The 23,420-nt window shown below is 37.1% G+C and overlaps 1 protein-coding gene and 1 long non-coding RNA gene across 2 annotated transcripts in view; one reads left to right on the plus strand and one right to left on the minus strand.

Annotated features, from left to right (window-relative positions):
• LOC112653543 (uncharacterized) overlaps positions 1-5,893 on the minus strand; it is a 38,583-nt gene extending 32,690 nt beyond the window's left edge. Inside the window, exon 1 of the long non-coding RNA XR_003132260.3 lies at positions 5,790-5,893. This is a non-coding gene — a long non-coding RNA (uncharacterized LOC112653543). The remainder of the gene's footprint in view (positions 1-5,789) is intronic.
• The window catches only part of SLCO6A1 (solute carrier organic anion transporter family member 6A1), a 95,301-nt gene continuing 76,928 nt past the window's right edge, over positions 5,048-23,420 (plus strand). Inside the window, 5 exon segments of the mRNA XM_025437768.3 lie at positions 5,048-5,578; positions 17,724-17,798; positions 17,801-17,983; positions 20,493-20,675; positions 22,942-23,038. Of these exon segments, the coding sequence (XP_025293553.3) occupies positions 5,266-5,578; positions 17,724-17,798; positions 17,801-17,983; positions 20,493-20,675; positions 22,942-23,038 (851 nt within the window). The 5' untranslated portion in view covers positions 5,048-5,265.

The following is a 23,420-nucleotide window of genomic DNA, read 5'->3' on the forward strand; positions in this document are numbered from 1 at the left end:
AATAACCCCCATTGCCCGTCACCCATTCACTCCCACCCCCTGCCCTCCTCCCCTTCTACCACCCCTAGTTCGTTTCCCAGAGTTAGCAGTCTTTACGTTCTGTCTCCCTTTCTGATATTTCCCACACATTTCTTCTCCCTTCCCTTATATTCCCTTTCACTATTATTTATATTCCCCAAATGAATGAGAACATATAATGTTTGTCCTTCTCCGACTGACTTACTTCACTTAGCATAATACCCTCCAGTTCCATCCACGTTGAAGCAAATGGTGGTCTACATTTTCTATGAAAAGTTTTACATCTGACTTTCAGAAAAATACTCTACATGTGAAGATGTCCGTTTCAGTATTGTCAAAGCAAAAATTAGAAATAATCCATACTATCAATATGGGAGTGGCTAACTTGTAGTAAATCTATACAATGGGATTCTGTGCAAACATTGCACCATCATATAAATATAGCCACCATGGATTGTTTGGTGTGATGTTTACTAAGGTTAAATGTACAAGGCGAACAACGATCTGTTATTTCTTCTTAAATACTTAGGCTACAATCCTTGTAGCTGGATGGCAGTGCCCTCTATATACAATAAAAACCTTGTGATGAGACATTTCTCCACTCAAATAAATGCTGTTATTAAAAAAAGACAGAATGAAATCATTTAGCTAGCTTTAAAATAATTGCTATTAATTCTGTGATTTAAACAAATTTTAGCCCCCACATAACTTATATGCTTAACTTCTACGAACTGAAAACGATCCTCTATGATCACATTCTCCATTGTGGTAGCCCCTGGCCGTATATGGCTATTGAGCATTTGCCATGTGGCCAGTCCAAACTGAGATGTCTTGTAAGTATGAAATACAAACTAAATACTAAAGATTTAGCGGAAATAAAAGAATAGAAAATATTCCATCAATAATTGATGATTTCAAAAATATTAATTACAGGGATCCCTGGGTGGCGCAGCGGTTTGGCGCCTGCCTTTGGCCCAGGGCGCGATCCTGGAGACCCGGGATCGAATCCCACGTCGGGCTCCCGGTGCATGGAGCCTGCTTCTCCCTCTGCCTGTGTCTCTGCCTCTCTCTCTCTCTCTCTATGTGACTATCATAAATAAATAAAATAAAAAAAAATTAAAAAAATATTAATTATATGTTGAAATGCTAATATCTAGGACATATTAGGTTAAAAAATATTACTCAATTCAATTTTGCCTGTCTCTTTTTATTTTTTATTTTTTTGTGGTCGGGACTAGAAATTATATATGTGCTGACATTTTATTTCTATTGTATAGTACTCTTCTGTTGCTTTGGTCTCTTAAAGACTCAAAAACTTCAAGGGCCTCATTTCTGGCTGAAACTAAAACGAAATTAGTAAGGCACCACTTAGTATTTCATTTTCACACTCCTTTGGACTTTAAAAATTTTGGGATCAAAACAACCACCATAAAAAAGCCAAATGGCCATGGGCAGAACTGCTTCTAGAACCTTGTCTTTCTATTAGCTTGCAATTATGTTAGTAAACATCACTACAGGTGTGGCTGCCCTGACCTTCCAGCGCATGCTCTCTGTTAAAGTGAAAAGGACATATCTTTTTAGGACTGTCATCTGATGCTTCCAGTAGTGATTTCCAGACTTACTTTCTTAAAGGGCCAAATCATATTTTTCTCGATGGGTATTTTAAATGCTATTGAAAATATGGCTACACATTCACACAGTTGTTTCTTGCACAGAGGATTCCTCAACTAACCCTGGCAACAAGTTAAAGGTCAATGGGTCTGATGCCGTTTATCAGTTCGGGGTGGTTCCCTTGTTTCCTAAATTTCTTGTGATTTGTATCATGAAAGGGTGATGAGTATTTTCAAATGCTTTTTCTGCGTCTATTAAAATGAGCAGATCGATTTTCCTTTTGTTAATCTGGTGAATTGCATTAAATGATCTTCAAATGTTAAACCAACCTTGTATTCCTGGAATAAATTCCACTTGATCATGGAATATACTTCTTTTTATATGTTGTTGGATTTGATTTGCTAACATTTTGAGGATTTCTTTTCTTTTTTTTTTTTTTTTTTTTTTTACAATTCCTGACATCTTTTTGAAAGACATTTTGATGGACAAAGAGTTCTTGGTCGGAGACTTTTATACTTTAAAGATATAGTTTTATTATATTCTGGACTGCATAGTTTCTCATAGTATAATTCACTTTTATTTATTTATTTATTTATTTATTTATTTATTTATTTATAGATTTTATTTATTTATTCATGAGAAATACAGAGAGAGAGGCAGAGATACAGGCAGAGGGAGAAGCAGGCTCCTTGCAGGGAGCCCGATGTGGGACTCGATCCCGAGACCCCAGGATCATGGCCCGAGCCGAAGGCAGATGCTCAACCGCTGAGCCATCCAGGCACCCCTGATTTATTTTTTAAAGTATTTTTAGTGTAATTTACTTTAAAAATTTGTTTTTCCATAAATTATATTTCTTTTTTCTCTCATTTCCTTCAAACTTCTCTAATAGGGCTTGATTTTTAGCAACTTGACTGGGATATGTTTAAGTGTATTTTTCTTTGTATTTATCTTGCTTGGCATTTTCTGAGATTGTTGCTTATGTGTTTCTACATTTTTCATTAGTTTTGTAAAATTTGTGACCCTTCTATCTTCAAATAATTCTTCTACCTCATTGTCTCTCTCCGGTACCTCAGTTATACATGTGTCAGACCACTCAATGCTAATGTTCAGATGTTGTATATGAAAATATATTTCATACCAATGTATTTATACCTGGGATTGATGATTCTTCTATCTGACTGTTAGGGTAGATGTGTCAGTGTCAATAGGAATAGAGATGGATTTGGATATTGTTTTTGCTCTATTTCTCTTTAGTGCACCACAGGCTTAAAATTCTTCTAATGGGGATTGAAACTTCCTTATGCTTTGTCTGAAACCTTGAGAGTCTTTTGTCAGTGTAACTACTCCACTCTCAGCTTTCAGCAGGTCTAGTATGCCTGTAACTACAGAGGGGGTCTCTCTCTGCTCTCTTGAACCACTTATATTGGTGTGGTGCCATTGACTTTGTATTCATGCAAAGCTCAAAATGGAAACAGAGGAGAGGTTCTCCTGGACAGCCCTAGCCTTACTTAGGCCCTGAGGATCTGAGCCTCAATGGTTGGACTTTGCCTTGTTTTGGTGGCAAGTCTTGGAAAGATGCTGCTCCTGCCCCTCTCGCTTTGTCAGATGATTTGTATTTCTACCCTTCCCTCTGGTGGTAGCCAACCTTCAGGTGGGCCACAGAACAGAATGTTTTCCCACCTCTTAATGATACATGGCTTTTGTTCTGTTCATCTTGCTTTGCAGTGATTAGGGGGCAGGAGAGTTTCCTGCCTCAATGCCAGGGAAGAACTACTTTGGCTTTGCTTGTTCAAAGGCCCAGGAACATAACACTTTGGAGTAGGAAGGTAAGCAAGGATCCCTGCTTCTCTCTCAGCATCAGTTTATCATCACCCAATGTGTTCCTCGTTAAGGAGGGTTCTCTTGCTCTGTCAAATGGCAGAGATCTGATACGTGGGTATGGATTCCCCTTGTCTCTGAGGTTCCTAGGATTTCTAAACTATTATGCTAGCCCTCACTTGTCCTTTAAGAATTAATATTTCAAATGTTTTCTTTTAATCTTATTTTATTGTTGCTATCTCTTCCTTCTGTGTTCAACAAAAGATGAAAGAGTCTGTGTCCTATCCTTCTTCCTAGGAGTTTGGAAGCAATTCACCTGGCTGCTTTGCAAATGTAGCTCTCCAATGGGCTTAAAAAGTGATTCTTTTTTATATTATCCAGGTTTTCTTTTTTTTTTTTTTTTTTGGTTATAGTTGTTAGAGCCAGGTAACATTCTGTTTGGCTTTCTATATTCTGAGTAGAAGCAAAAGTCTTAGAATAATTTCTTTTGAATAGACCCATATTTTTCCCTTTGCTCTCATGTAGTGCCCAGTTGGGTACCATGGCACAAGAATCAGAGTCCTTCTACTTTCCTTCCTCCTAGGCATCCTATTTCATTTATGCTTATTAATGTCATGAAGCCCTGTGAATGGGTATCCTAGTTGAGTATGATGAATATGGAAAAACTAGGGCATTTTTTCTATTTACGTAGTGACCATATATTTGGCAAACTAGGTCTCTTAATAGAGGCAAATGACTTTTCCACTCCCTGATGGGCATATAGTAAGGCAAGCTAAAGGCTCAGGTTGAAGGTGGAGTCTGTGATATCCTTCTCCCCAGCTCTTCTCAGTGGTTTTTCTCCTGGTCTACCAGGCCTAGCACTTGCTGGCTGCACAAAATTTTGTTGAAGATCTGGATTGTTTGTGGAAACACAATGTCTCATCCACTGGAAGGAAGATAGTTTCATTTCTCCTGTAAAAACATCTAGCCTGTATATAGGGCCTGAATAACTTATATTTCTGTCTGAGAAAAAAAAGCCGAAAGGAAGGTGAGTTTTTACCATAAAAATATACACATTTCATGTTCTCTTATTGTTCTCCTAAATTCTTTATGTTCAGTAAACTTTTTTTGTACCTGAGAAAGTAAATCACACCCTAGGTCCCATCCCCCTCTTTAGAGAGAAAAAGAATAATCCTTTCTATTTTTGGTCTAGGATAGTTTCTCTGATAATAATTTCTTTTTGGGAAACACTTCACATAAGAGCATTCATTGGGATATTGGTTTTACCATCTTTTTGTTTGATTTTTCTCCAAATATGGCAGAAATGTCTTCTTTTCATGTCTCTGATTTCTCCCGGGTCCTTCAGCAATTTTCGGGTTGTTTACAGTGAGATCATCCAGGTCAAAAAAAAAAATTAGGATAAGTGTGGGGAAACTGGGGGACAGTTCCACTGTCGCCTCGCTGCACAGTTGTCTTTCGTTGCGTCCTAGCAAAAACTATTAAATCTAGCATCTTCTGACTTCCATTAGGGTTACTCCAGCTAGAATCCAGTAGTATTAGCTTCCCTCCCTCCCCACCCCCACTCCTCTTCCCCACGTGGAAGCAGAGAAGGAAGCAGCCTTGGAAGTTCTCTTTGGGCAACTGTCAACCTTGCAGGGACGTTTGCTTTCTGCTCAAGGAGAAAGGCTCCCTCTGGAGGCTTGGGCCTCTGGTGGCCACCGGTTGGCTGACGTCCGGGCCTGCTGGCTCTTCGGTGGAGCGGGGGGAGCGGGAGGCCCCTGGGAGCAGCAGGGCCCACCTCCCTCGGCCGCCGCCCCCGTGTGACCCCAGCCCCCCACCATGCAGGACGCCCTAGCAGAAGTGGAGCCCGAGGTGGCGCCGGCCCAGCTTGCTGAGAATGCTCAGGGCGAGGAGGACAGGAAGGACCAGAAGCGAGTCTGGCGTATAAGGACAGTTCCCACTAGCCTGATCAAGTTCCATGCTTTCCAAAAAGGGAGAGGTCAGCCTGAGGCCAATCTGAAGAAGAATCGAGAACGGAATGAAAGTTTGGAGGGACGCTGCGGCTTGGGTTGCATGGTTATTCCCTGCTGCCAGCGTTTAAACAACATCTATTGTTTCATGATTTTCTACTGCCTCCTGGTCACCTCTCAAGGTGAGCCTGAGTGGGAGTGGCTGTCATTCTGGTGAGGGCAGCCCTCAGGGACCCTTGGGGTTGCTACCTGGTGGAGGAGGAGGCCAGGAGAGGGATGAGGCCTGAGTGGAGGACTCCTTGGGGTGCCCCAGCTTGAAGCAGCTGTACTCTCACGTTCTCAAGGTTCTCAAGGTCTACCTGGAATCAAAACAGATTAAAAATGGGCCATTACCTCGGGTTTGTGCACCTGTCATCGCTTCACTTCAGCAGGTGCCTGAGGGAGCCAGTCCACCCTAGGGAGTGTGAGGCCATAGATGGGCTTGGCCTCCAGAGAGCAGCCGGAGGGAGGGTGGTGTTGAGTCATTTAACATTGTTTGGTCACCAACCCTGGGAAGTTCAAGGTTAAATTATTCGGGGGATTAAAATAAAATTGAATATGGTGTCTGTGACCACCCATTTGTTTCTACTTCTGCTCACAAATTGGAGACATGCTGGCCAAGCTGCTCCCCGCCTGGATTTGGCATCCTTGTGTATGAGTTGAGGAGGTGAAGTGGAACCTCAAACAACCCATGTTAGAGACGTCAAACTGGAAGGTGTTTATCCTTGTCCACACAGTTAAACAAAGATTGTGAATTTGAATGCCTTTAGAGAGGGTATTCATTCTTTACTTGGCCACAGCCCTTACCACTCCCATTACACGTAGAATCCTTTACTATGCTGTTTACACTGATGGTATTGAAGTTTGCCAAGCATGATCTGGTTTTGCTCTAAAATGTTATTTCTAAATAAGTACAAAAAAAAAAAAAGGCTGTATGTGATAAGAACCATATGAGAAGAATGCATAAATAATGATCAGTTTATCTTGATTTTAAAGAGGAACTTTCTTGGGGAAGGGGCATCTTAATTATACCCTAATTAATAGGGTACAATTGTAATAGCTGGAATGTAGATAAGGAGTATTTACTGTAAAAGGAAATGAATGAATGAATGAATGAATGAATGAATGTTTGGATAAAAAACCACTCAGTTACAGGAAAGCCTTGTTTCAGAATGGTGAGTGATGACTTTGGCTTGGATGATGGTTTCACCTAAGCACCAAAAAGAGTAATTATATCTGTTTTGTTCATCGTGTCTCTCCAATTACAGTGACTAAGACACTCAATTAAGTATGTATTGAATGCATAAGTGAATACAAAAGAAGGAAAAGACAAATTTTCAGCATATTATGAAGGTCTATAAATAAATACCAGTCCGAAAATTTTGAGAGGATACTAAAAGGTGTTCACCTCACTAATGTACTGGGTGATGAGTAAGGTGCTTTACAGGTATTATCTCACTAAATATAATCCCTTCACTAGGTTGGTAATGAGGAGCCATTGAAGGTTTTTGAAGAAGTGGTTTGCAGTGAATGTTTTTAGCTCCACTACTTATTAACGGACTTCATATAGATCATTAGCTCAGTTTGGGTATGACGTTGAGCCTTCTATTCATAAAAACAATATATCTCTTCATGTATACTTATCCTATCCGTTGATCTATTTATTATTTATTGTTACTTTTTAAACAATTTTGAAGTAATTTCAAACATACAGAAAGGGTGCAAAGGTGATACAAAGAATACAGGTGGCCCCTCACCCGCATCCTCCAGTTGTCTGCATTTTACCACATTTGTTCCTTCACCATAATACGTACAGACTTTTTCAGACATGGTGCCCATTGCTGCTAAAGATTCCAGGGTGTGTTCTCCCAAAGTGAGGACACTTTTCTCACTAACCACTTTTCAGACAGGAATATCAGTGCAACACTACCATCAAATTAGGAATTGGTGGCCCCACTCAGATACTGCCAGCTGCCTCACTATTATCTCATTTTCCTTTCTGGTCCCAAGTTCTATCCAGGAACACACATTGGATTTAGCTGTAATATTTTAGACTTTAATCTGTAGCAGTTCCTCGCTTTCCCCCCTGTTTCTTATGCCCATGCAAATCTTAAGGTATATGGGTCTTTCATTCTGTATGTTGAATTTCAACCTGGGTATAGTTTGATGTGTCCTTATGACCAGACTCGGGGCATGCCTGCCTGATTGCATCCAGACTATAATGAAATTGGTGTCGGGCATAATGCCAGAAGATATAGCCATAAAGGTGGGATTTTAGGATTGGTTTTATTATGCCTTTAGTCTTGAGGTTCTGAGCCGTTTGGGCCGTGGGAGAGATGGGTAGTCATTTTTGGCATGTAGTAGCATTGTAACGAATCAAGCTACCACTTGTGTTTGATTGCGATGAGGTACAGGTGGAAACATGTATCTTAGAAGCCCAATTGGCTCTACCCTTTACCTTCTGGTAGTGGTAATGACTGTAAGTAAGGGTGCTGGTGATGGATGGAATCTTTTGAATGTTCTTATGAGGAGAAAATGACAAATTCAGTTCTGCTAACTCTCAGCTCAAGTCTGAGAATGCTGGAGCCCCCCTCACAGCCCTAAAAGAAGTTCTCATTTCTTTTAACCATAGAGCTTATATTTTTGGAAATCAAACACAAATTTAAGCGTATGGGTTGATGAGTTATAATGGCATTTGAATGCACAATCTAGTCAAGTTTGTCTTGCATCTTGTCTTCTGTTAAGTATCCAAAAAGAGTTATTAATTTTTTTTTAGTCCATTAAGTTTGTTGTGTATTAGGCCAGGGTGGTGACTTCTGAGCTCCTTACATGTAGAACTGGAACAGTATATAAGTGTTTGTGTGGACACATATTTTCATTTAGAGAAGTGATTTTTATACCCAGGAGTGGAATTGCTGGGTCCTATGGTGACTATGATTCACTTTTTAAGTATGTAAATTTTTCATATATGTGTTTTATTAGTGTGAGGAAGTTGCCTTCCATTTCTACTGAGTATTTTTATTAAGAAAATGTGGTGGGTTTTGTTAATTGCTTTTTTGTTGTTGTTGTTGTTTTGGCATTCCTTTATTGTATTAATATAATGAATTACATTGATTTGTTTTCATATTTTGGTATGAAATTAAGAAGCCCCATGGCTTTTGCACTTTTAAATTTGGTGAAACATTCAAAATAATTGTAAACAGAGGCAACTTATTTGAAGAGTTTTGTCTTTCAACAAGGTACTTGTCAAAAATTCTCTGAGAGTATTTTGGCAGAAATATTTCAATACAAAAAAACTTATTTAGTAGTGTTTCCTTAAGCTTACTAGATATTTATAAACCCCTAGAGAGTGATTTCTCAATTAAAATGTGACCTACAGTGAAGAGTCATTTGGGGCTTCACATTTATTAACTATATAATTGGAGATCCGTACCACTTCCTCATTCTGGCTGAATGATTAACTAGAAGGATATGGGACTCAGGAAGATGTTATACTCATGGCTATGACTTATTACAACAAAAGGATACAGATTAAAATAAGTAAAGAGAAAAGGCCCATGGGACAAAATCCAGAAGAAATCAGGCACACACTTCCATGTATCCTTTCTCAGTGGAATTGCATGGACATGCTTGATTTTTCCAGCAGCAACGTGTGTTAACAGATGCAAACAGTTACCAAACAAGGAAGACTATGTGAGTCTTGGTGTCTAGGGCTTTTTTTTTTTTTTTTTTTGATCAGTCACTTAAGCATGTAGCATCTGTGTGATTGACCTCAGCTATTCAGACACCATTACCCCACTCTTGCACGCACAACAAAGAATACATTCACCAGAAATCATATTATTAGCATAAATTATGTGATCACACTGATACGTGGCCCAAGGCCTCAGTCATACAACAACACATGTTCACCTTGAATCACTTGTTTAATATAAACGGTTAGATCAGAGGGTTCTGTGTGGTCCAAGGCCTCAAGCAGAATATTCCAAGGGCTCAGAGTTATCTTCCAGGAACCAACCAAAGGCCAGTCTTGAAGATAGGGATTCTTTGAGCATCAAGGCCTGCTGAAGTAATGCTTTGCTGCAAAACTACACAAAGCCACTTGGATGACTTGCAGCTAATATGATGAGAACAATTAGAAAAAAGCTCATATTAAAAGTATACTTTTAGAATATATTTCAGAAAAAAGTATGAATAACATTTTATTAGCAATAAATATGGCTAAGAAATTAAGATATGTGAGTACATATCAAGAATCATATTTTTAAAAAGTTATATAATATAAAGGTGTTTGAAAAGTTTTTGAATAAACTTAGCTTCATTAATGTAATATAACTAATTTGCCTATAAATTACAAAAATTATATGATTTTTAAATATACTACTACATAACAGGCATTGAACCAGGAAAAGAACAAACCATCAAAGATAGAATCTAAAGTTGGTTATCTGGTGTGATTAGGCTTGAAAGCAATGAAAAAAAGCAGTATTTGTGCCCGTGAAAAAGGTATACTTGAGGTTTATGTCATGTAGTAATAAGAGTTATTTAAAATGTTGCCTAGAATGAAGTTCTTATTGAAGGCAATACTATGGGAGATGAATAGCTTCTTCAACTGACTTCTTTGGTAGGATTTTTGACTAGAAGGGTTCGGGGGTTGATTGACTGCTTCCAACTTCCCTGGGAAGTTTACAGAAAGATAATAAGAAGGTTAGGGCATGGTCAGGGAAATGTGTGAGCTTCTCTGATGGTTCTATGAGATTCTCATCATTTTTAGCCACACACTGCATGTCTTGAACAGTTCCAACCCAGAATTACAACCTAAGCTCAATGCACAGATTCACCAGACCAGTTTTGCTAGAGTTGAGATATTGACTGGAGAAGAGTGGAACTGTAAGAATTGGGGTAAGGGCATTTGGCTGGAATTCAATGAATCTGAGGACCATAAGTCCCCAAATCCTAAACCTCCTCTCTCGGTAGGAGCAACTATTTCTAAAGAGAGCAATTCCTTTCTTGAAGACACCAAACTGACCTCACCCAAGTTAAGGGAGTGCTGATTGCCCTTATGATGCACCCCACCAACCCTTATTGCCGCTAGACTTATAACTATAATTAGATCCCAGCCTTCCCAGAATGACTAACATAAAATCTATCCTGGGAGATACTCTACACCACAAATTTGCCTGCCACTTCAGTGATATTTCTAGGAACAATTGGCTTCGAGTATGAGGGCTATCTCTTCTAAAATGAAGGAAAAGTTTCTTGTTTTACTCACTGTTAAGCATAATCTTCAGTGAAGTTGTGGGTTTTTGAAAGTAGAAGTGTGTTATGGTAGCACTATAGCTTCACTGAGGAGCAGCTCTGAAAAAATAGAGGTAAAGGAAATCTTCCTAGTGGGCAGACCATCGAGCAATACGTCTGATGGTCCAGATTGCCTCAATACCATGTTGCAACTGCCCAATGGTTTGACCATTTGATGACTAGGAGAACTGGGTGAGTGGCATGTTCCTTTCAATAGGCAGAGTTATCCTATGTGGATATTCACTAAAAGAAAAACATCACAGTGGAAGCTTTCGATGAGATAAGTAGTCATCCTGTGAAATTAGCATCTTCCCCCAGTCATTGTATGTCTTGTTCAGCGAGCTCATATTTACAGTGACAATCCCATCAGGAACGGAGGTTAGGCAAGAACTGAAGGCCTGGATTTATTTTTACCACTGCTGGTGTGGCTATTGTACTTATTAAATACCTTATACACACACCATCATGGTTGTCTTATTTATTATCACATTGCTTTAAATGAAGGAGTTCATTTTATTAGAGAAAAAGTGTCATCCGGAAGTTCATATTCATCATGGTCTTACCACATATCTCAATAACCAGAAACTCTTGGCTTTATAGAAAATTATGATGTCCTGCTGAAGACTCAGGTAAGGCCCAGTTAGGAGAGAACAATTAAAAAAATTGTGAATGCTTTTCTGTAAGGTGAGGCATATGCTTTGAGATAGAAACCTGCATATGTCATGTGTGATCAAGAAGTAGAAGAGGGGTTGAACAGTGAAAGAAGGCTGTAAATAGCAATTGTGTTTCCATAACCATTTAAAACTGCAGCAACTATGAATTTTTCTAGCATTTGTTTCATGTGTACACACACACACACATATACACATTTGTGTGTGTGTATTTAATTTTTTTCTTTCTCCCTTACTGTTTGATAAAAGAATATTGTGGGATATATTGTTACAAATCCACCTCTGGGTTACAAAATGACCCTGAGAAGAGGAATTTAATATCCCAACCCCAGAGATAGACATAGTTACTGACAGGAGATTTATTATTTTTTTTGTTAAACATTTTTTAAAATTTAAATTCAATTTGCCAACATACAACATAACACCCTCAAGTGCCCTCCTCAGTGTGCATCACCCAGTTATCCCATCCTCCCATCCACCTCCTGTTCTGCCACCCTTTGTTCGTTTCCCAGAGTTAGGAATATCTCATGGTTTGTCTCCCTCTTTAATTTTTCCCACTCAGTTTCCCTCCTTTCCCTTATAATCCCTTTCATGGTTTCTTATATTCCCCATATGAGTGAAACCATGTGATGATTGTCCTTCTCCAATTGACTTACTTCACTCAGCATAATACCTTCCAGTTCCATCCATGTCAAAGCAAATGGTGAGTATTCATCTCTTCTGATGGCTGAGGAATATTCCATTGTATACATAGACCACATCTTCTTTATCCATTCATCTGTCAATGGACACTGAGGCTCCTTCCACAGTTTGGCTATTGTGGACATTGCTGCTAGAAACATCGGGGTGCAGGTGTCCTGCCATTTCACTGCATCTTATCTTTGGGGTAAATCCCTGGCAGGGCAATTGCTGGGTCGTAGGGCAGGTCTATTTTTAACTCTTTGAGGAACCTCCACCCTGTTTTCTAGAGTGGCTGCACCAGTTCCCATTCGCACCAACAGTGCAGGAGGGTTCCCCTTTCTCCACACCCTCTCCAACATTTGTTGTTTCCCATCTTGCTAATTTTCCCCATTCTCACTGGTGTGAGGTGGTATCTCATTGTGGTTTTGGTTTGTATTTCCCTGATGGCAAGTGATGCGGAGCATTTTCTCATGTGCTTGTTGGCCATGTGTAGGTCTTCTTTGGTGAAATGTCTGTTCATATCTTTTGCCCATTTCATGACTGGATTGTTTGTTTCTTGGGTGTTGAGTTTAATAAGTTCTTTATAGATCTTGGAGACTAGGCCTTTATCTGATATGTCGTTTGCAAATATCTTCTCCCATTCTGTAGGTTGTCTTGTAGTTTTGTTGACTGTTTCCCTCGCTGTGCAGAAGCTTTTTATCCTGATTAAGTCCCAATAGTTGATTTTTGCTTTTGTTTCCCTTGCCTTCATAGATGTGTCTTGCAAGAAGTTGCTGTGGCCAAGTTCAAAAAGGGTGTTGCCTGTGTTCTCCCCTAGGATTTTTGATGGATTCTTGTCTCACATTTAGATCTTTCATCCATTTTGAGTTTATCTTTGTGTCTGGTGTAAGAGAATGGTCCAGTTTCATTCTTCTGCACATGGCTGTCCAATTTTCCCAGCACCATTTATTGAAGAGACCGTCCTTTTTCCAGTGGATAGTCTTTCCTACTTTGTCGAATATTAGTTGATCATAGAGTTCAGGGCCCATTTCTGGGTTCTGTATTCTGTTCCATGGATCTATGTGTCTGTTTTTGTGCCAGTACCACACCGTCTTGATGATCACAGCTTTGTAGTACAACTTGAAATCCAGCATTGTGATGCCCCCGGTTCTGGTTATCTTTTTCAATATTCCCCTGACTATTCAGGATCATTACTGATTTCATGCAAATCTTAAGATGATTTGTTCCAACTCTGTGAAGAAAGTTCATGGTATTTTGATAGAGATTGCATTGAGTGTGTAAATTGCCCTGGGTAGCATAGACATTTTCACAATATTTATTCTTCCAGTGTTTTTCCATCTCTATGTTTTCCTCAATTTCTTTCAGAAGTGTTCTGTAGTTTTTAGGGTATAGATCCTTTACCTCTTTGGTTAGGTTTATTCCTAGGTATTTTATGTTTATGGTGCAATTGTAAATGGGATTGACACATTAACTTCTCTTTCTTCAGTCTTATTGTTAGTGTATAGAAATGCCACTGATTTCTGGGCATTGATTATCCTGCCACACTGCCGCATTGCTGTATGAGTTCTAGCAGTCTTGGGGTGGAGTCTTTCGGGTTTTCTATGTACAGTATCATGTCATCTGTGAAGAGGGAGAGTTTGACTTCTTCTTTGCCAATGTGAATGCCTTTTATTTCTTTTTGTTGTCTGATTGCTGAGGCTAGGACTTCTAGTACTATGTTGAATAGCAGTGGTGAGAGTGGACATCCCTGTCCTGTTCCTGATCTTAGGGGAAAGGCTCCCAGTATTTCCCCGTTGAGAATGATATTTGCTGTGGGGTTTTCGTAGATGGCTTTCAAGATGCTGAGGAATGTTCCCTCTATCCCTACACTCTGAAGAGTTTTGATCAGGAATGGATGCTGTATTTTGTCAAATGCTTCTTCTGCATCTGTTGAGAGGATCACATGGTTCTTGTTTTTTCTATTGTTGATGTGGTCTATCACATTGATTGTTTTATGACTGTTGAACCAACCTTGCATCCCGGGGATCAATCCCACTTGTCATGGTGAATAATCTTCTTAATGTACTGTTGGATCCTATTGGCTAGTATCTTGGTGAGAATTTTTGCACCCGTATTCATTCAGGGATATTGGTCTATAATTTTCCTTTTTGGTGGAGTCTTTGGTTTTGAGATCAAGTAATGCTGGCCTCATAAAAGGAGTTTGGAAGTGTTCCCTCCCTTTGTATCCTTCGAAACAGGTTTAGTAGAATATGTATTATTCTTTCATTAAACATTTGGTAGAATTCTCCTGGGAAGCCATCTGGCCCTCGACTTTTGTGTCTTGGGAGATTTTTGATGACTGCTTCAATTTTCTCACTGGTTATTGGCCTATTCAGGTTTTCTATTTCTTCCTGTTCCATTTTGGTAATTTGTGGTTTTCCAGAAGTGTGTCCATTTCTTCTAGATTGCCTAATTTGTTGACATATGGTTGCTCATAATATGTTTTTATGTTTTTAAAATCATTTTTATTTCCTTGGTATTTGTTGTGATCTCTCCTCTTTCATTCATGATTTTATTAATTTGAGTCTTTTCTCTTTTGTTTTTAATAAGACTGGCTAATGGCTTATCTATCTTATTAATTCTTTCAAAGAACCAGCTCCTGGTTTTGTTGATCTGTTCTACAGTTCTTCTGGTCTCTATTTCATTGAGTTTTGCTCTAATCTTTATTATCTCTCTTCTTCTGCTTGGTTTAGGTTTTATTTTCTGTTCTTTCTCCAGTTCCTTTAGGTGCAAAGTTAGCTTGTGTTGAATTTTTCCAATTTTTTGAGGGAGGCTTGTATTGTGATGTATTTCCCTCTTAGGACTGCTTTAGCTGTATCCCCAAGATTCTGATTGGTTGTATATTCATTTTCATTAGTTTCCATGAATCTTTTAAATTCTTTTCTAATTTCCTGGTTGACTCATTCATCTTTTAGTAGGATGGTCTTTAAGCTCCATGTGCTTGAGTTTCTTCCAGATTTCATTTTGTGATTGATTTCTAGTTTCAAAGAATTGTAGTTTGAGGCAGATGACAATCCCAATCTTTTGGTCTCAGTTGAGACCTGATTTGTGACCCAGTATGTGGTCTCTTCTGGAGACCGTGTGCACTTGAGAAGAATGTGTATTCAGTTGCATTGGGATGGAATATTCTGTTTATGTCTGTGAAATCTTTTTGGTCCAGTGTATCATTCAAGGCCCTTCATTGTTGATGTTCTGCTTAGAAGATATGTCTTTTGCTGAGAGTGCTGTGTTGAAGTCTTATACTATTAGTGTATTATTATCTATGTCTTTACTTTGGCTATTATTAATTGATTGATATATTTGACAGCTCTCACATCAGAGGCATAAATATTCATAATTGTTAGATAGACCCTTTAAGTATTATATAGTATCCCTCGTCATCTCTTATTACAGTCTTTGGTAGACTCTAATTTATCTGATATGAGGATAACTACCCCAGCTTTCTTTAGAGGACCATTTAAATGGTAAATAGTTCTCCACCCTTTCATTTTCAGGCTGGAGGTGTTCTTAGGTATAAAATGAGTCTCTTGTAGACACCATATAGATGGCTTTTGCTTTTTTATCCAGTCTGACACCCTGAGTCTTTTGATGGGATCACTTAGCCCATTCACATTCAGAGTAACTATTGAAGGATTTGAATTTAGCTGACAGGACGTTTCTTGCTTTGGCCATTGTTCTTCTTGGCCACATCTAAAATGAGAGTTGAAGAAAATTCTTCTTTTTGATGCAGCAAAGTTTTTATATGTTGTTTCCTGCTGGTCTTGATCTGTCAGACTGTTGTTGCTCCAAGTCTGACTTACAGTTTCTTTTTCAGTAAAATTCCCTTACCAATTTGGTTAGGTCTATGATATGTTTGAGAAGTTATTTGTTTTTACCTTTTATACTTTTTATACAATTTATACCTGTGCAATTTACTTTTTATATTAAGAAAATCCATTCAGATTTATGATTAACCTAGATGATGGGTTAATATTACGTTGAGATGGTTATGATGACTGGACTCTGTGTCCTTGTTTTTATTCTTTTTTTGAAAGAGTAAGAATATTTTTATAAGAATGAGAATCATGCAATGTTAGAAGCATGACAATGTTGCTATTAGTTTGGTATGCTAGTTGATGAAATAGAGGAAGAAGGGTGAAAATGAGTCCTGAGTAGTCTAAAGGCTGAACTCAGCAATTTACTTTTTTTTTTGGCCATAAACTTCATTATTCATGATCTGGACTTATTCTTCTTTACAAGGGGCCAAGGGGCCTATAAACTACATTTCCCAGTCTTTCTCACTGGCTTCCACTTAGGCGTTGCCATTGAGAGGCTATGGCAATAGATTTGAAAAAGGGGCAAAGGAAAGCCTCTTTTTTGTTTTTTCCTGTCTCTGGTGATGTTTTTGGCAATAGCCCAATGCAGGTGAATAAGAACTCCTGGATTTATGCTCAGGCATCACTGTAACAGCTCCATCAGCAGCAGCAGTGGGTGCTTCAGCAGCCAAGGCTTATGGCTCTGGCTCTGCAAATGTGTAAGTTTTGATGAGTAACTCTTTTCCCTTTTCACTCCAACAAACGTACTACTTTTGTAACCAATGTCTATATTAAATTCTTTATGTTTCAAATATTTAGTGTGATTATTTTTTTTCCTAGTTGGTTAGAGAGGGATAGAGATACAGGTATATGATATCATTTACTTAATGTTTAGAACATGAAAACTCTCTATATTGTTCAAGGATATACACATTGTCCAAAAAAAGCATTTAAAAGGGTCAGAAATGATAAACTTCAAATATAGGATATGGGTTACAGAGAGAGAGGGGAATGTGTTTGGGGAACACATGATAGGCTTCAAATATTTTGATGTTTTATTTCCTGTTCTGGTTTGTAGATAAATATTCATTAGATTGCTATTTATTCATTTTTATGATTGAAATATAATACATTAAAATAAAGATGAATACTAAGTAAGATGACTAAAAAAGATCAGTATTTTTCAATAAATAAATACAAAATTGGTACAAAAATTCAATTAGCAAATATTATTATTGATTAAGGCCTATTAGTGTTTTAGAAGTCAAATTGTGTGCTTATAGATCTTAAACAGTCAGAATACTGTAAAATAAACTTAAATCAATGCAAATTGTTTTGGTTTGTTTTTTTTTTTTTTTTTTTTTTTTTTTTTTTTTTTTAATTTATTTTTTTATTGGTGTTCAATTTACTAACATACAGAATAACACCCAGTGCCCGTCACCCATTCACTCCCACCCCCCGCCCTCCTCCCCTTCTACCACCCCTAGTTCGTTTCCCAGAGTTAGCAGTCTTTATGTTCTGTCTCCCTTTCTGATATTTCCCACACATTTCTTCTCCCTTCCCTTATTTTCCCTTTCACTATTATTTATATTCCCCAAATGAATGAGAACATATAATGTTTGTCCTTCTCTGACTGACTTACTTCACTCAGCATAATACCCTCCAGTTCCATCCACGTTGAAGCAAATGGTGGGTATTTGTCATTTCTAATAGCTGAGTAATAGGTTTGTAATGAGTATCATGGTGTTCTGTTTTGTTTCTTAAAATGCATATTGCTTTCTTTTTATTTTCTTTTTATATTTTAGGTATTGTGTTTGGTCTCATAGATCTAAGCATTGATACTTTTCAGAAGGCCTATCATCTGAGCAATGTTGAGAATTTATTGTATCTTTGACTTATGATATTTCATCTTGCCTGATAGTAGTGTTTATATCATACTATGGAGGAAAAGGAAACATACCAAGATGGATTACGTTTTCCTCCTTTTTGGTAGGATTTGGATCACTTTTATTTGCTTTTCCATACTTTAGTGATGGAAATTATCAATCAAGTATAAACATTGAAGGTAAGATTATAAAAGGTACATCTTATTATTCATTTAAACCATTGGCTTAGGAACTTAAACTAATTTATAATATCGGTCTGTACATCTACCCATCTGTACCTATGTATATTACCAAGTTTATTAAGATAATTAATTGTAGCTCCCTACTAACATATGTATGCCCTTCTCTCATCTTCTCATGATCATATATACTTTCAAGTAAGAGATAGGCATAGGAAGAAGAAAGAATATTTTGGGATAATTGTTTTATAAAATTGTTTTTCTTTTGTCAGTTTTCATATGTATTATAAACCTCTTGAGAACTTTGGTAATTCCTTATATCTCCCACAGTATATTTTCCCTAATCCTTTATTTTGACCTCAACACACATACATAAAAGCACAAATAAATACGTAAACAAACACACAGAAAAAGAAAGATCAGACTCCTACCATTTCAAAATGGGAGCTGCACTTTGGCATAGGGCTTGGAATTTAAAAATATTAGTGGCTTCTTCACTTTGTTCATTTAAAAAAAATTATTCCACACTCTTTTTGCTATTGCTTGTAGTTAAAGGCTATTTTGAAGTTTCACAGAACTATTTCTGACTCTGGTTGTGTTGGCTTCTTTCTTGCTATGTATAGGTCATAACAATGTTAAAATGTATTTAACCATTTTGGCAACTTTAAACTGGACTTTAGCAAGACATGGTGGAAAAAGTCAATGTGTGTATATATGTGTATATACATGCTTATGATATTTAAAAGTATGCTTATGATGTGTGCTCACAATATAAGTAAATAGTTCATATTAAATGCATTTATATATTTGTGTGCTATATAATTCATATATTAAACAGTATGTTGATATATCATCAAAATATGAACTATATTATATTCACATACATTTATAATGTTTTGTTCCCTTGGTGGAAAACATTTGTTTTCAGATGTTGGACAGCAGGGGATTTCAGGACTTTGATCGCTAGGAGAAGGGAAACACACAAATTGAATTTTATAGGAGAAGTCAAGAGTAGCACACTAGGGACATATTTGATTATCAGAAGGCTGAATGACACCCTTGAGTTTCATAATTATGAATTGAAAGTGAGATTTGCATCGTTGTTTATTTTCCTCCAGCCACATTCAGCTTTATAAGTGTAATAGTGAAGCTGGGAGAAGAATTTAATTTGATGAAGGTTGCAATTTTACCAAGGGATTGCATGATAAGAGGGCAAAGGATTTAAAAGTGCTAAGATGTCAATGGGAGAAATTAAGGACATGAGAGGACATTAGTTAGGATGGTGAAAAGGAGCAGGATCAAAACCCTAGTGGGTTGTAAGGATTGTTGGAATTGGTTACTAGAAGTGATCCAGAAAGATAGGGGTGTTTTGAATGTGGAATGCTTGAAATTGCAATTAAGAAGGGTTTGTAGTTGTTGGTTTTGAAAGTTTAGAATTAAGTGGAACACATATATTTGGGAGGAGAAGAATTCAAGGGACTAAGAGATCAGGGAATTTAAACTATCACATTTATACTGATGTCACCACAAGTTTAATGTATCTGTGTAAAATTGAATCCTCAGTATTTTGAATCACAATTCTAAAACCTCCTCCCACTTGACATAGCGTCAACTAGCATTCGATATGGATACTGAACCAGACGAAAATTTCCACTAGCATACTATTTTGCTGTGTGCATTCTAGCCAGTTTTCCATGAAAATATTTTAAGAGCATTTGTTAAATTCCAATCAAAATGAACACATTCAGAATGATCTAAAAGCATTGCCTGGATCTACCAATCTAATAACAAATGCAATTCTAAGAAATAGTCATTTACTACTGTTTTACAAGCATGTGAATAGGAAAAGCATAAGAAATAGACTGCCACCTAAACGAATTTAAAATCTCGTGAATTACTATGTAATGACTAACAGAAATAAATTTTTGTTGTATAATGCCTTCTCCTTATGAACCCATGTTCAAGAAGTTAGTGGGTCTGAAAAGGTAAATTATTTAAACAGAGTGACACAAAGTTAATGTGAAGATGGCTGAAAAAGTAGATATAGAACTAAACTGATAATGCAGAATTTGATAATCTGATAATACATATAATATAGAACATTAGAAATATTTTTTCCCTGGGTGTCAAAAGTCAGGGGTGCCAGATGCCAAATTTAAGAGAAACGTGTGTGTGTATATACACAATATATGTGTATATATATATATGTATGCATAGGTATGCACACATCATTGTGTATATACGTTATTGTGCATACACTTATATTTGGTTTATAATATGTTCATATTTTCCAGTATTCCCACAAATTTCCTTTCATAACTTTTTTTTCTGAGAATGTGATGGTTGATTTTAGAACTGCTACATTGAGTATAAATGAAATGTTAACTTAAAAAAAAATAAGGTGGAAATAGCTTTGTAAAAGGTAAAATATTTCATGAGAGATATTGCATATTTCTTGTATGTTTGACTTTTGACTCATTTAACAAAAAAGTAATTATCTTTTCAAAAGATATTTGCCAAGAAATGAAGACTTCCAAGATTTGCAAGAAATCCTCATCATTCTCAACAAAATATATAGCTTCCTTCATCCTGGGGCAGACTGTGCAGGGAATAGCAGGAATGCCTCTTTATGTCCTTGGAGTAGTCTTTATTGGCAATAGTGTTGCCACACACTCAGCTGGTATTTATATAGGTAAGTTTATTTTCCTCTCTAATATGATTGGCCTATTTTGATTTTTTATTGAGCTTTTATACCTTGGTGCACCTATCTAAACTGATACGCAAATGCTAATTGCTGGCCCTATAAGGGCCCTATAATAATTATAATAAATGATAACTGGTATGTTTGACTTCAGAATCACATTGGACTACCTAATTCTGAGGAACTTCTTGAAGTTTTGGAATTGTAGACAAGTCATCTGAAAGTCATTAAAGAGATAAAGGGAAATAGGAAAAATAAATATTTTTTTATTAAAGATTTTTCATTTATTCATGAGAGACACACACAGAGAAGCAGAGACATAGGCAGAGAGAGAAGCAGGGTCCAGGCAGGGAGACCAATGCAGGACTTGATCCCGGGACTCCAGGATCACGCCCTGGGCAGAAAGCAGGCGCTCAACCACTGAGCCACCGAGGCATCCCAAATACATACTTTCTTAAGTAATAAAAACTATAGTCTTTCTCTCTCTCTATATGTGTCTAGTATATAATACACATAACATTTATACATATGTTTTCATATCAAACTGTACACGCCACATTTCATTTCTCTAGGAAAAAGTCTCAAATTGTTTGAATTGCCTGAATAGTCATATGTTTAAAGTGGGAACATAGTTGGGAAGTTGCTGCCATCATGTTCATAAGGGGATAGAAGTATTGTTTCATGCCTCCTCAGTACTTGATTCAGTGTGGTATTGAAATCATCATCATCCTTGTACTAAGCCCTTTATGTACATTAACTCGCTTCATCTTTTTGAGGAGCTCAGATATTTTGAAGTTAATGAAAGTATAATCTTGTTCATCCTATCAAGTAGAGAAGTGATAGGCTGTTTAATTAACTGCAGTGTAGTACCCTCTGTTTCCAGTGTTTTATGCCATGATATCCTACAGTAAGTTAGCCAGGGGCGTATCTCACAATGATCTGTATTTCTTTATGTTACAATAGCCCTGGTCTTGGTAGATCATTTATCTGTACAGAGTTATCTATCATGTTTTTATAATTAAATTTTTTAAAGTATTGTGAAGATGACAAGAGTAAATAGCATGTGGCCCCAAAATAATATTTTTTCCACCAGAAATAAGGAAAGTTATGTCAATAAATTAAAATAGATGATATTCATATTTATGTCTGCTTTTAGAAAAAAATTTGTAGTGATTTATTAGTGTTAGCTGAGGGTGGCAACAAATCTGTTTTTCTTTTGGTTCTACTGCATGGTAATTAAAATGCACATCTACACACTGCAAAAAGAAATCTACTTTATTGCCTCCCCCTGCCACTATGGCAGCTAAGGTGAAGTAAACAAAGCTTCCACAAATTAAAGTGAAATTGGGTATATTGAATTTATATTTATATTAAATGAAAATATATTTATATTACATTAAATATACAGATTAAATGAGATACAGTGATTTGTATAGTTGCCTTATCTAAGTTTCTTTAATACGTGCATTGGATGATACATATGATGGTTGATTTTATGTGTTAACTTCTTTAGATTTGTTTGGTCAAACATCAGTTTAGATGTTTCTGCTATACTTTTTTTAGATCTGAGTAACACAATTAGTAGATTTTGTTTAAAGCAGATTACAGGGGATCCCTGGGTGGCGCAGCGTTTTAGCGCCTGCCTTTGGCGCAGGGCGTGATCCTGGAGACCCGAGATCGAATCCCACGTCGGGCTCCCGGTGCATGGAGCCTGCTTCTCCCTCTGCCTGTGTCTCTGACTCTCTCTCTCTCTCTCTCTCCTTCTCTCTCTCTGTGTGACTATCATAAATAAATAAAAATTAAAAAAAATCTTTAGAAAAAAAAGCAGATTACATTATGTGAGTGAGCCTTATCTAATCAGCTGAAGGCTTTCATAGCAAAAATTGAGGTTTCCCAAAAGAGAAGCAATTCTTTCTCCAGACTGCTACATAGAAACTCTGCCTCAGTTTTCCCATCCTTCTGGGTGACCTTGTGGATTTTAAGCTTCATTATGGACTCAATATTGTAACTTTAACTCTTACCTGGATTTCAAGCCTGCCAGCCTGCCCTACAAATTTGGACTTGCCAATAAATTGCATGAGACAATTCCTTAACAATCTCTCTCAATATCCTATTGGTTCTGTTTCTCAGGAGGACCCTGACTCATATGATAAAGTATGCTATGAGGCTTTCAGAAGTAATCTATTTCAGTGATATAATTTTTATCGTGACAAAACTAGCTTATGTAGTTGTTTTATAATCAGTATTCATTTTACAGGCTTAATTGAATCTTCAGTAGTGCTTGGATATTCTTTGAGTTATATGATAGTAGCACTCCTTATTAAGGACACTGAGAACAGTACTTTTGCATTTAGGTAAGCCATTTTATTTCCTTATCTGTTGTTGTTCACATTGTATAAAATATTTATTGGATAGATACTGTACCTATAAACACATATATTTAATTTTTAATAACCATATTTATAGGAAAAATATGTAATGTAACTGATATGCACATGTGGGTACATGTAAATCTAGAATGTACACTTTGATTTTTACTGTTTGAAATATAATTTTAAAAACACTATAATGACAACCTTATTACTAATTCTGCATATATGTTTTTGAAAAATTGTGGAGAAAACACATGACTTAAAATTTACACCTTAATCACTTTTAAGTGTATAGCACAGGAGTGTTAACCATGTGTACATTGTTGTGCAACAGATCGCTAGAAATTTTTCATCTTGCAAAACT

Source organism: Canis lupus, chromosome 3, assembly GCF_003254725.2.
Source record: "Canis lupus dingo isolate Sandy chromosome 3, ASM325472v2, whole genome shotgun sequence".
NCBI lineage: Eukaryota > Metazoa > Chordata > Mammalia > Carnivora > Canidae > Canis > Canis lupus.